A 17,262-nucleotide genomic window follows, 5' to 3' on the forward strand; every position below is an offset into this window, starting at 1 on the left:
TATTTCCGTAATAACCTTATCATATACATCTTACATTCGTGACTTGGGCATCAAATTGTCAGAGTAATGACCGTTTTCGTGCAATGTCAACAATTTTTCTTCCGATTTATAGCGCAAGTGTGGAACGCTTCTCGGACGCGCTTCTGCAATTTTGGATAGTGTGTGTGCAATACACAGGTAGGCCCTACGTACCACACTGAGAAGGAAAAAAAAAGTCCCCTGGGGTCGGGAGGGAGGGTTTTTGGTGCAACGGTTTACCTGATTTGATTTTAATACTTTTGACAGTGATATTTCAAATACAGAGTTCAACTTCACGTCATATGACTACTTTCTTTATTACTACAAGTAATTTTATTAATTTTGACTGTGGTATTTCAAATAAAGATTTCGACTCCACACTGTCTGACTGCTTTATATATTACCGACAAGTCCTTATCTCCTCTCCAACTTGTGTATACACCACGTGTCGGCTGTCTTGTTGATTTAATCAATTAATCCGCTGATACGGACAGCGGATTAGCAAGTTGGCAATGTTTTCGGAGCAATTATAGTACTGTATATAAAAAGGTCACCAAGAGGTCACCTTTGCTGAAACGAGGAGTAGAGACAAGCAAACAAATAGCCATCAAAGATGGCGGCACACTGCAGAACGTCGAGATGAACTGGAGCGGCCCATGTTTTGGCTAATTTCCGAATTTAACAGGCCTCCACTCTTTTCTTCATTTCGTAATGGATGATGTGAAACCGAGGTATGTTGACGTATGAAAGTATTTCGTGCTGTTTCAGCGTTATACACTCAAACCGAAAGCAGACATGCGTGGGGTTCCCATCGGGTTATGTTGTGATCATATGATTATCACGTGCAGATCACATAGCGTGACACAGATTAACGCTACTCGTACGTGTAGTAATGTATTGTCGATTATAGGGTTCATAATTTCCTTTTCATCGTGTCACAGTGTGGTTAAAGGTTGAAGTCTTTGTCGAACAACTTCACAAGCAGCCACATACTATCAAACAATGCCCTTGACCTGATGACATGAATACCCATTGGAGGGAGGTGGTTCCCAGACACTACGCACCAAAACCACTTCGCACGATACCATCTCGTCCCATTCCATTTCGCACCAAAACCTCTTCGCTCCAGGAGTCATGTCGCCTCAAAACTATTTGACCCCCTAAAAGTAAAACAATGCCACTTTGCCCCAAACTATCGCCAACCGGTAATAAGTTTTCATCACCTCTCTATCATCCCAGGATCTGGGCTAATGTCTTGAAAGTGAATGCATTTCGAGAAATGACATCGCAAAATTCATGCAAGGCAGCTGATTTGTAGCATTTTGTACTTTGCACTTTTCTTTTTTCTAATTCTGTCGTTTATATGCAAGAATAAATGGTTCGTGGTAGCCAAAATATCCTGACACAGTAATGCTTCCAACTTGAAGCTGAAAACATAGCTGCAAAATTGTACATGTAGCGCTACGTGAAAATAAGCGCACCCCACTGGACAAGGTGTGTTGATGTGAAATGCTACATATTTACTGCATTTGGTCGTACTGATTTATCACTACTGAAGACTCAATACTATACTTCACTAATCTTGTCGTTTATTGGGTTTGGAATTTGTTCAAATACGTTGATCGCGTTCCATAAACATTGGGCGTGCGTTGGCATCTGTGTTTCTGGGAGCCGCCATTACCGGAAGTTGGTAATCACATCAACACGCCTTGTCCAATGGGGTGCACTTAAAGGGCCATCGGCATTGTAGCGCTACTGGTGAGCGAAGTCGCAAATGACCAAAAATCACCGACCGCCTCACCGTAGCGCTACAATTTTGCAGCTAGATGAAAACAATGCGGTGATATATCATAGCACCATTGTTTTAGGATGAGTTGGTAGTATTATGCATATGATGGTCCTATACTCGGAATGAAGTAGTTTTAGTACAAGGTGGTACTTGGGACAGAGTGGCATGGGACGAAGACGTACCTTAGCACGAAATGATTTTGGGACGAAGTTGTGTGGGGTGAAGTGGTGTTGGTGCAAAGTCACTGGATCCGAGGTTCTAAATGTTTGGACACTGAAACATTACTGCCCTAGACTTTTCAGCCCCATATATTCTGGCCCCAATTGGTTTCCACACCTTAACCTAAAATATTTCAACACTGCTTTATTATTGTTTCAGGGCTCGAAATATTTTTTTTCAACCACCTGTCCATTGGACAGGTTAAAATAAACCTGTCCCAGTCAAAAAAGTGCCTGTCCATAAAAGTTGTTCTGCTTATTCTTAGAAAATGTACCAAATTAAACTCATCCGAGACAAACAGTTTACATATGAATTCTAGTCTGGACCAGAATTCACTTGTCAACAACAGGGATGTAGATCATTTTGGTCACAGGTGGTAAAAATCAAAGTATAGGTTTTTTAAAGTGTTCTGTGTGAGCACATAAAGCTTGTGTAAAATGTCTTGATTTTGTACTAAACTCATAATTTTCAGAGCCGGCAAATTTTAGCTGACACCCAGTTGTTCCTGCTGCCTGTTGTACATCCCTGAACCTTAACAATGCTGTCTGCACATACATTTACACAGGCTGAGGTGACAAGTTGAAAACTGTAGTTGACATTAACACAAAAATTAGTGAAAAAATTCATCAAAAGTTACAGCTACTGGCGCTATAATGGGCTAGAACCAAAGCTGTCAGCTGTCAGCATCTTGTGTATGGGTAATGTGATAATGAGAATACTTTCGAAAATTGATAATGGAACAGAAGGTACCGGGTAGTGATTCAGTTCTATGCAAAAGCCACTGCAGGTGCCAATGTCTGAGTGCATCCTTTGTAGTATTTTCATGATAAGGCAGAGAAACTGTGCTGTTCTAATTACCTGACCTACCCTATTTTCTACCTTGCTGACCCAAAACTTTTTAAAGCTACATAAACACAGAAATAAAAAAAAGATAGAAAAAACCCATAAAATCACGCATTCATTACCTGGCATTTGATTTTTGCTTGAACGAGGATGTCTTTTATGTTTTTATTCCTTTGATATGTATGATACGGTTTTCTGGAAATATGGCCAGTATTTGATCGCTCTGAACCCCTGAAAATTGCATACTTAAAATATTTTGGAAAACATAAATCCCTGCTGACCTACCTACCCTATTTTTTAAACCATGTTATCGGAACAGCACAACTTTTTTTTGTCTAACATTATTATCGTACAAATTAAATTCGTGACTAGGGCATCAAACTGTCCAAGTAGTGACAATTTTCGTACAATGTCAACAGTTTTTCTTCCAATTTATAGTGCAAGTGTTGAACACTATCTCGGACACGCTTCTGCAAGTTCTGGATTGTGTGTGCACTACACACGTACGTACAGAGCGTGTGAGACATGTTTTGGCACTCATCCAATGAGTCTCTTGAAACTGTTCAATAGTGAATGTGCAGATACAGCCGCAGGGGATGGTGCGCCTGGAAACTGTTTGTGTTACAGAATGGGCGTTCCATACGGCTTTTTAGAACACGCAAAATTCTATTGTTCTCGATGGTAGATTTATAATAACAATTGGTTTATCTAGGCAAAGCCATGAAGCATCAGAACCCATCAACTACAGAGTGGCATCCTATCATATACACTGTGATGTTGAACTTGAGAGAAACATCAGAATAAGGCAGCAAAGTTATTTGAGTGGGAAACATGCTTAACTCTTATTGGACGACATAAAATGATTTTGATTGGCTGAGAGTTCCTGTCCCAGGATCCTGGTGTCTGTTATGAAGAGATTTCAAATCAACTTCTCTAAACATCTAAACTCCAGCAGCTACTCACATGGTTTAGCAAATAACACTTTAAGTTAGAGTCAAAACCACGAACATTAGATCCCCATGTCACGGTTGTGTTCATTTGTCAGATTTACACCGAACCTTTTCTATCCAGTATGTACATGTAAAAGACATGTTCCTTTTGTGCCATGTTGAATGTTGTCAAATGTTTTGATTTTAGTTTTGTGCAAAAGCAATAATGATCTTGCACTGCCAGTTTAATAGTGCATGGAAATGACAATGTAGTCGTTCTTCTCCTTATGGCTTTTACATTCAGAGAGTCGTCATGAGAGCTTCATCTATTTCAGTACATTTCATTTACCATGAACTGATGTCTGTGATACAGTATGTCTACATTTGAGTAACAGGGTATTTGATTGTATATCTGTTTAAAAAACAAATTATGTTTCATGTCACCAGGTTTGTGCCAGAATGACAGAGCAGCCACACAAAGAATCACTGCGACAGAGATTTAAGAATTTCTTTGGAAAAAAATCTGGTGGTATCACCATCCACGTCAAGCCAACCCGAGAGGAATTCTTTGTAACTGAAGAAGTTTTAAGGGTAGGTATACAATCTAGTAACAGATTGGTGCTCACATTCTCATCCAAATGTCAGCCATTAGACTATCTTGCGCTAGATCAGTGTTGACAGTCACATTAAAATGAAAGCCATGCAACAATTTGGTGCCACATTTTGATAAGTGAAAATTTTTTTGATACCTTTGCATTATTTGTTATATAAGCAATTGAGCTATAAGTACATGTACTCAAATTAAATAAGCTGAGGATGTACACGTACCTTTAACATTGTGTGTTAGTTTTATACTTCCTCTCACATTGTACGTGTTGGTTTATCTGATAGGCAAGTATGAGCTGGGTTGCAGCGGTTGGCTAGTCCTTGAAAAGTCCAGTTTCAAAGCCAAACAACATCTTCGCTTGCCGGGGTGTTGATGACATTCAACTCAAGTATGAATTGCCCCTTAAAAGTACTAAATGGTCGTTGAAATGTAGTCACTTGAAAAACAACTTTGAAAACAAAAGATACCTAACTCTTGCACTTCAGTAATACACTAAAAGGGCACAGTTGTAAATTCTTTCTCTCGTACTGTAAACGTGCAAATAGAAATGAAACAATCATTATTCAAAAGTTCTCTTCTTTCATCAGTCAACATTCATGGCGGCTGTCTGAGACATTTTGTGTTGCTACCAGGCAGCTTACAGGCGATAAGTAAACAGTCAGTCAAACCACAAGTAAGAAAACATGGTGTTTCCCACCAAAAGTAGTTGCTGGCCAACACAAATATGTAGGGTCTACTTGTTTGCTGATCTCAAATATAGTAATACTCTGTGTCATTCGTCCTCAACCTAGGGAGTCTGCTCTGAGTCCCCCACAAGTCAGCGGTTGAAAGTCCTACGTGATCTGAGTGATGTTGTTACCGAGAAACAGCTGGAGAACGTAAGTGTATGGACTTGTTATGTCCCTGCATCACTTGCTGATGAGATTTAAAAACATGCCGCAATTCTCATCCTACATGTGAGCAGTAGTAGTACCAGTATTTTTCAATATAATGCCAGGTCAAAGAAAAAAAGAGCAAAGTAGTGTAAAAGTTCTTCATTCTTGTTGTAGTTCCATGCAATGGTTTGATTTCTAAGGTATATAGCTACCTATGAGTAGTGTAGTATTATCTAATTCCATAAACTTGCACGTGGAAATGCAGGAAAATGTCATTGTAAATGTTATATGTTTCATTTTCTTGAAACTTTCACAAATGTCTTGGTTTAAAAATGCATTCAAATAGTAAAAATTAGTAAAATCATGTGTTTCTCCATGTAAGAACCAATGAAAAAAATGCTGACCCTGCAATTTTTCTGAGTGCTTTCGATAAATAATTCATCATCTATGTATCTTCTTTTCCTGGTTAGTAACCCACTTGTCTCTTCCTACATCTGACAGTCATTTGAAAAGGAATAGTTTGGAAATCTACACTGAAAGGAAATGACAATGCTTCAGTCTCAATTATGTGTGTCCTTTTTTGAAGACAGAAATTTATCATAAAGCTGTGTGAGTTTGATAAAATCTGAGGGTGCAGCAAGATGTATTATCTCAAACAGTACTGTAAAATGGGGAACATTAAAGGGACAAAGTCGACCATTTTTCATGAATTTTGTTTGATACGAGATACTACTTATATTGTTTGACATGTTGAAAGATACTGAATGAATGGGTGACCATGCATATATTCGACCCCGATTTTAGACAAATTAAATGAAACCATGACGAAAATGAATTAATGGTCATGACCATTAATTCATTTTCGCGATGGTTTCATGTATCGTGTCTAAAACCGGGGTCGAATATATGCATGGTCACCCATCTTTCAACATGTCAAACAATGTAAGTAATATCTCGTATCAAACAAAATGCATGAAAAATGGGCGACTTTGTCCTTTTAAGTTTCTCATGGTATTTCTTGTCTATATACTCATATCTATGACCAACACAATTATGAAGAAAAAAACAATACTTTTACACAGTCACCCACCTTAGTCCTATCACCCCATTTCCCTCTGTAGAGGTCCAGCTTTACCATAGAAAACAATGAGATTATTTCAAACCACAGTAGTGAAACTGAAAAGGTTAAAGAGAGAGACCAAAATTTCGCAAATTGATGTTGAAATGTTCACTTAGTTTGTGCATGTATTGTATCAGTGTTCATCTCACCACATCGGTATGACAAATGCCATGAAATGAAATCAAGGGATAAGACCCTAGTGAACCTGTAAGATACTTTGGTCAATCTTACAGCTAACAGGCAAGGTTTTTTGCCTTTCCACTGTCATTGAGTACACTAATATAATGATGAATAGTAAGACTACTGTGTGCTAGACTCTTTTTGTTCAGTGTTTCCGTGGATGCAGCTACCAACTGCATATTCACCAAGAGTGTGACTGCATGGCTCACAGAAACTACTTCAGTCTGCAAGAATGCTAACTTTAAATCCAGCTCAGTCTGTCTGTCTGTGCTGAAACTCTTGACTGACAACGTAATGGTAGAAAGAGAATCTTGAAAAGCTTAAATAATGCGGTCAAACTACGCTTGCTTTTGAAACAGTTTTTGCAGCTTCTTAAATGAGTCCCCTGTTAGTAATATAACCGGTATGATCATTTATCTGTGCGTAGAATGCAGTTGAAGCACTCTGGCTTGCCATGCAGGATTTGCTGAATCCTCAGATGTCAACGGAATGCAGGCACACGGCATTGAAGTTCCTGAAATGTCTTGTCACTGGCCAAGTAAGTGGCCTTTATGTCTTAGTCGTTGTACACACAGACACACACACTCATACACAGACACACACTACCTTATATACAGACACACAGTCGTACATATTCACATACAGGTACTCAGACACTCAGCCGTACATACTGACATACAGGTACTCAGACACTCAGCCGTACATACTGACATACAGGTACCCAGACACTCAGCCGTACATACTGACATACAGGTACCCAGACACTCAGCCGTACATACTGACATACAGGTACCCAAACACTCAGCCGTACATACTGACATATAGGTACTCACACATATGTTCTTCATTGACAATACAGTATCTTAGATTTTGAGTGGCTCTCCTTCTACTCAGGGTAATTAAGTGTCTGATGAGTAAAAACTAGGCCACATCCTGAATTTAAAATTAGTACATAGCTGCCCTACATCAACATCAATCTTTCTGACCCTACACAAGTCACCTCAATTATGGAGGTATATATAGTGAGGCCCTGTGACAAGCTGGTGTTGTTTATTAAAATTGATTTATGTCAATATTTATGAAATACATGTAAATCACCATAATACTCTAGAGTTGTTTGTGTCTGGAAATAGAGACCAGTGTTACCAGTAGGTTGTAACAAAAAAATTCTTCAGTAAACAGTCTACAATATCAGCTAAAAACTATTTTTATTACCCGGACTTGAATTTTGGTGCCAGTAAATTCAGAAAACTCGTTGACGGAAAAGTCAAACTTAGCTAAAGGAAATGATTGAAGATGTTGTTTTGTCGGTGATAAGCTAGAGTTTTGTTTGTATTGCTAGATCCAGGAAGGAAAAGTCCAAACCACACTCAATAAATCCTAATATTGACAAAGACACACCTGGTCCAAGTTGTTCCAAAATAGATCAATAAAAACTATCTACTGTTGGTTGACCAATCAGAGTGCTCAATTCAGGGTGTTTTATTTACTGGTAAAGCCTTGGTCACCAAATTCCAGAAACGAATGACAGCGCTGTAGTAAAGTACTGTCCAATCAAAAGTGAACATGTCATATTCTGTAGACATCTGGTACGTTTTAATATTCAAATTTGGTAACACAGCGGAAACCAGCTGCAACATAAAATCTGCTGTGCCCTAGAGCATTTATATAATGTGCCCTAGGGCATTTATAGGATGTTCCATTACATTGGAAGGCCATTTCACAAATAAAAGTTTTAATTCATATCCTAAACATGTTACATTGACAAAGGGGACGGTTGACGTAAACACATTGAAAATGAAAATATATCACTTCTGGGCGATAGTTTTTAAGTCGGATAAAACCCTCGTACTCGGGCTCTTCTGGTATATAAAGTCCAACCCTCGATAAAATGTCTCGGCCTGCGGCCTCGACATTTTATCGTTGGGTTGGACTTTATATACCAGAAGAGCCCTCGTACTCGGGCTTTATCCTATACATATCGCATATCTGAAAACCACAAGAAAGAGAGAAGCGGTATTTTGAGATTAGTCCTGCCTGGTTCTGAGAGATACAAGTAATATTTTATCAAAGTGTGAGATTTTAATGATGGGAGTGGCCCCCCATTAAGATGAGTAATGTGCTAAATGCAAACACTGTGGTCAGTTCAAAACAGCGCAATGGACCATGGACCCTGTCCCACTCCAGGGGCTATGAATGGATCTATTGTGACTACTCCATTTACCCTGGAGGCAGTCTCACTCCAGTGTCTGTAAAGTGACCCAGTCAAACAAAAAATTGTTTGAAGACATTCATGGAACACAATATGCATATAATTTAATAATGCTTCTTCAAATTTGACTGATATGCTATGCAGGAGAAGTGAATTTTATTTATCTGTTTATTTATTTTATTTATTTATTTATTTATTTATTTACAGTTTGAAAGACTTGAAATCAAGCGAGCATTGTTCTTCAGATTGATTAAAGACCATACAGTGGAAGAAGACCTAGCAGCAAGGTGAGCTTCAGTTTTATGTCAAAGTTCAAAGTTCAAAGGAACCATGTCAAGGCTTGTGCAATAGGTCAGCATTGTTTGCATTTCTTAAAACTTCCATGCAATGCTTTCAACAAATTCATATCAACAATAGGCTGATTCTCTAGAATTGGACCATTATATCATGGGAGAAGTGGTTCAAAAATGGAAACTCAAGTCCACATATCAAATATTGATAAAAAATATTTTTTGGGGGCTGTGTTTTAAATCTGTCCATTTCAATAACAATATATATTACTTCGTTCAACTCCATCACTCACTGTCAGTTTCAAAATGTGTGTTAATTAGTCAACTCACTTCTATCCATTACCAAGATTTGATCTGTTGAAAGCCCTCAGTGATAATGGAAAAATCATCACCAACTTTGAAGAAGATTTGGGACCATTCCTTTACGAATGGATGCCTGAAGTTGTCCATGCAAATAAGTAAGTCACATGTCCCTAGAATGCCTCAACAAAAGATGTATAACATTGAGAATATCTTGAACTGTATTAACTTTGCCAATCCCTTATCTTGGTAGATTGACCCTTGCAAAGTATATTTGTTGGAACAGTAGTAGACCATGAGGTTATTACAAAAATACTGCAAAGGATGCACGAGGACATTGGCACAGCGTATCGCCCAACACGAAGTGGAGGGTGATGCACGGCGCCAATGTCCAAGTGCATCATTGGCACAGCGTATCGCCCAACACGAAGTGGAGGGTGATGCACGGCGCCAATGTCCAAGTGCATCCTTTGCGGTATTTTCGTAATAACCTTATTATTATACATCTTACATTCGTGACTGGGGCATCAAATTGTCAGATGACCGTTTTCGTCCAATGTCAACAATCTTTCTTCTGATTTTATCGCACCAGTGTGGAACGCTATCTCAGACGAGCTTCTGCAAGTTTTGGAGTGTGTACACTACACACTTATGTACAGAGCACACACAAGACATGTTCTGGCACTCGTCCAATGAGTCCCTTGAAACCATTCAATAGTGAACATGCAGATACAGCCACATGGGATGGGGTGCCTGGAAACCATATGTGTCACAGAACGGGTGTTCCGTACGTTTTGTATAGCTTTTTTAACATGCAAAATTCTATTGTTCTTGATGGTAGATGTATATATAGGATATTTGCCAAAAGTGAAATGAAGATTGTGATGCAAGACAGCACTACCCCTTATCATAGTAATGTCTATCATTGTGTCAGTATGATAAATTTGACTATCCAGGTCTTGATTTCATTTCCCTCCTTCAGTATAACAATGTAGGAAATTCCTGGAAAGTAACAACAAGACATTAGGTCAGGTATAAACTTTGAGAAGTTAAAAAAGCATCATTTAATCTCAAATGGAACCAATACTCTTTCCTATTTTGTCCTCAAACTTTTTCGCTAGATTATCAAGTTAGTTCCATTCTTTTGGTGACTGTCCATTTCTCTCTCTTTCTCCACAGGGAATACGATTTGTTGTCTTTGTTGGTCAATGTCATCAAGTTCAATGCCTGTTACTTAGATGAAGATATTGTCTCCGGCTTTGTACAGTGAGTAGAGTGTTTTCCAGGGATTGAAATTTCTCACCGTTATTATTATAATTGCACAGATCTTATTTGAGAAATGGAGGTATCTCAGTGAACAAATGGGATAAAACACCTACTTTTTGAAGAGTGCATTATTACCCTTCACCTATTGTTCAGTTATTGTGATTGGATAACACGTGAACACAGTGAAAAAAGTGACATTATGAGATTTAGGAGACTTCCTTGCTTTGTGCAGTGATATTTCTTGTTGTAGATGCATTTTAGTTCTGTACATTTCTTTCCTCCACACAAACAAATTGTCATGCACTGGTTGTCACAAAAGGCATGTGTATTCCTTGGACCCTGGGGTATACACCAAGTTACAGTAACTTCAGCTGAATCAGTGGACATTCTGGTTCAAACGGTGATGTCTGTGCTTTTATAAAGTATTTGGCCAGTAATTTTAAGTATGTGGGTTGGAAAATGGAGCTGATTCAGAGCGGCAAATCTTGTCACGTCTCTTCATTCTGTGCTGTGACTTCTTTCCGCTCAGCAGGTTGGATACAAAAGTTTCTGTTCTGGGTAATAAAATTGATAACACATGGTAGCAAGGGCAATATCACAATTTGTCATTGTCTTCTAGGCCAGGGCTCATGCACGTAGCATTGATGATACACCCTGGCCTTTGGCTAGGGAGTTTGTTAGTGTGTTTGATTGAACTGAAATCATCAATTACAACAATATTGCAGTGTTTTTCCTTTTATGGCTAATTATTGTTATTGCAATTCTTATCATGATCATCAAAATTGGTATGTGCACAATGTCACTTATTTTGTAAAAATAAATGTGGTTGAGAGTTAAGTGTCATAAAACTGTCTGATTACAGTGAATGTTTGCATTGAAACATTTCACATTGAAAGTTCAAATATTCTTCCACACTCAGTAGATGTCGGTAAATGTCACAGGTATGCTGTTCTTTGTCTGAACTGTGTGCTTACTGCTACTCTCACTCCAGGAACACCTGTGTTATCTGCAGCCATCCAAAGACAGAAGCTAACATTGAGATATCATTGCAAGTTCTGGACACTGTCATCTGTTACAGCTGTCTACCAGTCGACTCTCTCCACCACTTTATCGAAGCCCTTTGCAGAACTGTAAATATTGAGAAATTTTGTCAGACGAGCTGGAAGGTAAAAATTTTAATGTGTTGTGAAATGTTGAGAAAACCATACTGCATTCAAATTTCTGCCTCCCATGATTCACCATCCAAAATGGCTGACATCAGCGTGCATGCTGCACATATGAGAGTTTTTATGGTACAAATATTTTTAAAGTTTTAATATTATGGTTGTATTCATTGATATTAACAAATTTATCTACTCGTTTTTCCTCATTGCAAATTTTACGTAATGTGATTCCAGGTGTAATGTTAATTATGGTGGCACAAAACCCCTGCAGAAACATAATATCAAATGCTCATATTTCTGGTGCCAGTTTGAAAATTGTTGTAGGATAGTAACATTTTGTTTTTTTTCAGTTGATGCGTAACTTATTGGGAACACATCTTGGACATAGTGCTGTGTATGCCATGTGTTGCATCCTTGAAAACAGGTAAGGTTATCCTCCATGAGATGGTGTGTGTCTATTCCCATGGTTGTGTAGAGCGCCCTCTAGAGAGAATGTAGATGGTGGAAAGTCACTGATGAATGACAGACATGTGCTGTGTGATTTCTCTCATGAAATGCACCACATCGGTAAACAAGTACTATAACTTAGCATACCTAATTACGAGACTTTCAATGTAAACGTTGAAAAAGAAATTGTATGCTGTGCAGTTCTGTGCCAGAACTTTAAACGTAAGCTAAACCGGATCATTGAGACTGTGTCAAGCTTGCTTTAACTTTTAGGATAAGACATCAGTTGTTCAGGATGGGAGATTAGACTGTGATGGTATGATGCCAGCTCAGAGCTCAGGTTCAATATGATTACCTCAAAGTGAGAATTCCATTTTAGGACCTACCAACAAGTTAACATACAGAAAAGTCGCTTTTCGTCAGAATAAAACTTCTATTTTTCTCAGCTTATCTCAGAATATTTTGCCATGGTGACATGAATTCAACCATTTCTGTCTTGCTCACAGTATCCACAGGAATGATTCAGCATTATTGCGTGGTGCTGTTTTCTTCGTTGGAATGGCTCTGTGGGGATCAAAGAGGGTGACGTCGTTGAAACACACTCCAAAGTCGGTACTTCCATCATTTCTCAAGGTCAGAATGAAAGTGTAATCTCTGAAATGTTCCACAATCTTACACCAAATCAACCATCAACTTACTGCAGCTGTTTATGGTTAAAATGTTTGGTGCATTTGAGTAATGCTACGTAGTTCAAATTCTTCTTTGCAAGGATCATTAATATATTGTTTTTGGCTATATGTCTGGATCTCAAGGTATAGGCTTGAATTCCAAAATAGCATATATTCATTGGATAAAACCAAACACTCTGAAGGAGAGCCCACTTTTCAAAACACATGCTGGGTCTCCTTTCACAACATCACGTGATCCTGGTAAGCTATTGGTAGTCTGATCAAAATCGACATTTTCTGTTTCAAAGAGAAGACATTGTTTTCTTCTTCAGCCTTAACATTATGTTGTATAGTGTTCTCTAGTGCACTGTTTTTGTGTAAACGATGAGGTGACCGGTAGATTTTATTTATAAAACATCACTCTGAATATCATCCAAACAACACAAATTGCTCTCACCAGCAAAAGGTAACTTAACCCTTTGAGCACCAAAGTCAATTTCTGTCACCTACATAAAATATACCTCAGTAAATTTTTTTCAGATTTTTGCCTAAATTTTGATAAAAAGTTCTAGCCAATGAAATGTGATGTTCCTTTGGTCCAAAATTATCAGAAAAATCACAGAAAAATTCATAAAAATTGGTAAAATGTTGTACTGAAATTTTGATGGGAAAAAATTACAGCACTCAAAGGGTTAATAAGTGAGTTCGTAATTTCGAAATGTTCTAAAGCTGAATATTTAAAGCTGTCAAACTTCTCTCATTGCATCCAAGGAGGATACTAGAATCTTTACTGTCTGTAGTTCACACCTCAAACAGTCAGTATTATCCATTGTTTGTCCTTAGTATCATTTTCTTCAATTGACATTACACAGTAGTCATCATCCAATGCTTTACAATGTCTTGAGGTGTCCAGCCTGAGCTACCCATCATTTCATTGCATAATCAAAGCAATCAGATTGTTAAAATCCATGCAACTAATGAGTTTTATCATCTGTTTTCTGTTTTCATAGTCCCTGGATAGCAATCACATGATCGTGTCTTATGAAGTAGTCTTGTCCATATCCAGACTTATAAAGAAATACGGACAAGATATTGAAATGGTGACGTGGGACGTTCTCTTGGATGTCATAGAAAAGCTCCTCCATCAAGTCCATGTAAGTGCATTCATTGTTATCTGGGTTTCCCCATGTTGTTTCAGTAAGGTTACCCCAGGAATACCAAAACTGTAAATATTAGAGGACTATTTGAAAAGCAGTTAGGGTAACATACCTGTGTGTTCCAAAACATTTTCAACAAAACACATGTACACTCAGACTTTCTGTTCCAGGAATATTCTGCAAAAATCACAATTGTTGAAAGATTACACACTGCCAGGAAATGTACATCTCCCAATATGTGAAAAATTTCCTGTACATTTTACAGTAGGGCCCTATCACACCTTGATGAATTAACCAGTGTATGCCGACGTACCAAATTTCTCTGAAACATTGGCTTGCTGAACTTACGATGTATTTTCAATTTTTTGGCTTATATATAGCATATTCATAATGTACACATAGGTTAAAAATAGGTTTTTGGTAAGCTAGACAAGTATCTTGATGCATTTTGACTTATGAGTAACTTACAAGTAACGTGTGTGAGCATGTGTCAATGAGCGCATGACTTACCTACAACTTATGGCCTGCATGTGCGTATGAGACATACACTAGCATACGTTGAAAAGTTTTGTGCTTGCATAAAACTTTTCAACAATCTCACCATACTACAACGTATACCAGCGTGCTTCAGCATGCTGTTAACTTATACAAAACTTACCCACAACATATTCGACATACCCCCAGTGTACTTGTCAAACTTTCCATGCGTCGGCATACGCTGGCTAAATCATCAAGGTGTGACAGGGCCTATAGGTATCCCACTGTGAGAAAGAAAATGTTTTCAGTTTTACTGTATGTATAAACTGTCCATTACCAATCCATGGTTAAACACCATACTTGACAAGAGTGTTGATAGAGTGAATCACATTGGAATAGGAAGACGCATTTCAAAGTTTATAGTTTTAACATCTGCAGGGTTGTCTCTTTGCATCTAAATGACAGGATCAGTATGGAACCAATGAGGCTGTGTTTGAGGAGGTGCATGATATCCTGAGTTGTGTTGAAAGTTTACATGAAAGTAATCAGTTCCATGGATCGGCTGAGAGACTATTTGATATCGTAGAAAACTGGACACATCAGAGACCGGTAAGTAACAATGCTAGTTACACAATTAAGCAAGTGAGAATGACTCTGCCATGTTTCTCACACAAGTTATCTCCAGTTCATAGTATGTTAAAGCTCCATTAGTTGTAACTTAAAATACTTATCATTGTGTTTGCCCTGTCGGTAAAAAACAATGTCTTCTTGTAAGCACAAAATCATGCTCGAAATACCTGGTATTTGACTTGTCAACACAACCAGTATGTGTGTGTGGTGTCCAGTCTTATTCTTGACTACTGAATTCTTGTCTAGACTAAAATTCAGTCGCTATGTTGAAAATAACATTGGATGCAGTTCAGGGTTGTATATATGTAAGGCTAATACTTTGCATTTCAACATGCTTTATGCAGGAAAATAAGAAATAGTTTTGTTTTAGAGAACAAAAATAATGAGAGCATTATCAAAGGTTACAGCCATTGTGCCCTTGACATCCAATGGTGACCTTGCTTCACTAAGCAGTCTTTTTCATCATTCGATTGTGCAGTAGACATCCAGGTTTTGAAAAGTTTTCAATTCATCCTGATGCAGAGATGACTTTAACACTTGACACCTAACCTTTGGTAAATCTGCAACATCCTGCAAAGGAGCACCTCAACTGAAATAAAATAAACAAAAGTTTAATTAAGTATATGTTGAGGGCGCTCACCAAGACTTTTTGACAGTCTCTTTGTGACTTTGCTTTCCTTATTTACAGTCATGTAGACATGTTGGTGGTGGACATACCAGATATCAAAGTTTTATCCATGAATAAATTTGAACTTTCAAAAAAAAATCTGTGTTTACTAGAAACCTGTAGAACTGCAAATAAACTATTTTTGAAGGGGTGATCTTTAATGGATCACTCAGATTGACTTCTTAAGGACTGCTGTCTTTTGCTCAACAGATTGTCAGAAGTACAAGACTTATTACACCAGAATGTCTTTACTATGCTTTTCTTTGTAAATTTTCAAACTCTATTATAAAAATCAAAGATGGAAAGTTAACACTCCATTTTTATTTCAGGAAAGTTCAGTGTTACGGCTGATAGCATACAAGGCCCAGGTCATTCACCCCACCAAGGAAGGATGGATCCAAAACCTTCAGAATCTGATGGATAAATACTTCAAACAAGACAAACGGACATGTATCAGAGTCAAAGTACTGACTGTCCTGTCATTTGTGCTGAGTTCAACCAGACATATCTACGAGGTAAGTGACAATGATAGCGCCTTCAGTGCAGTATGAGGGCAAAGTATAGTCGTTTGAGTTATGGTAGGGTTTTCAAATGAATATCTTGAATGAGCTGTTGTCACCATGCACTCATGACTGGCAAACTGATACTTTTGTAAGGAAAACCTCTCTTCTGTATATTTTCAAAAGCCAAACGCAACAAATATTTTCAGAGTTTGCACTGCTTTTCTGCTTTGTAGGACAGTGCACTTCGAAATGAAGTATCTAGTCATGCTTTCTGGTTAATCATTTCACTTCAGAATCTCTAAATGTTTTTACTGGGACATCATGGTTTTTCAGTGATATGATAAAAGTCTATGTAAGTTTTTTGTTTCATTGAAGACATCAATGAAAACAGTCACAACTGTGTGCTGATTAACTTTAATAAGGGATCAAAACTTTCTGTGACTTACAAGAAGGGGGCTATCATCATCAGACCCTAGATCCAGGGTCTGCACCACTACGAACATTTTCTGCTTTTTTCTCTCATGCACAGGATGATCTGATAGAACTGGTGGTCCTGCCTCAGTTATCTCACATTATTGATGATACTGACGCAGAAGTTAGAAATGAAGCTGTGCAGCTATTGGTTGACGTCGCTTTGGACTGTCAGACTCCAAGATTTATTGAAATCCTCAGTATCATGGAAAAGGTAAATGTGTTTATTTCAATCCACTGATATTACATGGCTGTTACAAGTTGATTGATGAAATAAGACAAAAGAGAGATGGATCTTGGAATATTTTTGTTGTGGGATTAGACTGTGGCTCAAAGATTATCTTATAATCAGAACAAGGAAACACTATAATCAGGTATTGAGTATTAACCAGTGCACTGTTTATGTGTGTCAGAAAGATGACTTAAACTAT

The 17,262-nt window shown here is 38.0% G+C and overlaps 1 protein-coding gene across 1 annotated transcript in view; it reads left to right on the forward strand.

Annotated features, from left to right (window-relative positions):
• Positions 1 to 615: 615 nt before the first annotated feature.
• LOC139150938 (tuberin-like) overlaps positions 616 to 17,262 on the forward strand; it is a 39,508-nt gene continuing 22,861 nt past the window's right edge. Inside the window, exons 1-14 of the mRNA XM_070723423.1 lie at positions 616 to 749; positions 4,246 to 4,389; positions 5,197 to 5,283; positions 7,008 to 7,118; positions 9,000 to 9,079; positions 9,430 to 9,540; positions 10,562 to 10,648; positions 11,640 to 11,814; positions 12,162 to 12,235; positions 12,765 to 12,891; positions 13,937 to 14,080; positions 15,026 to 15,169; positions 16,187 to 16,372; positions 16,890 to 17,045. Of these exons, the coding sequence (XP_070579524.1) occupies positions 4,258 to 4,389; positions 5,197 to 5,283; positions 7,008 to 7,118; positions 9,000 to 9,079; positions 9,430 to 9,540; positions 10,562 to 10,648; positions 11,640 to 11,814; positions 12,162 to 12,235; positions 12,765 to 12,891; positions 13,937 to 14,080; positions 15,026 to 15,169; positions 16,187 to 16,372; positions 16,890 to 17,045 (1,614 nt within the window). The 5' untranslated portion in view covers positions 616 to 749; positions 4,246 to 4,257. The remainder of the gene's footprint in view (positions 750 to 4,245; positions 4,390 to 5,196; positions 5,284 to 7,007; positions 7,119 to 8,999; positions 9,080 to 9,429; positions 9,541 to 10,561; positions 10,649 to 11,639; positions 11,815 to 12,161; positions 12,236 to 12,764; positions 12,892 to 13,936; positions 14,081 to 15,025; positions 15,170 to 16,186; positions 16,373 to 16,889; positions 17,046 to 17,262) is intronic.

This window comes from Ptychodera flava, chromosome 15 (genome assembly GCF_041260155.1).
Source record: "Ptychodera flava strain L36383 chromosome 15, AS_Pfla_20210202, whole genome shotgun sequence".
NCBI lineage: Eukaryota > Metazoa > Hemichordata > Enteropneusta > Ptychoderidae > Ptychodera > Ptychodera flava.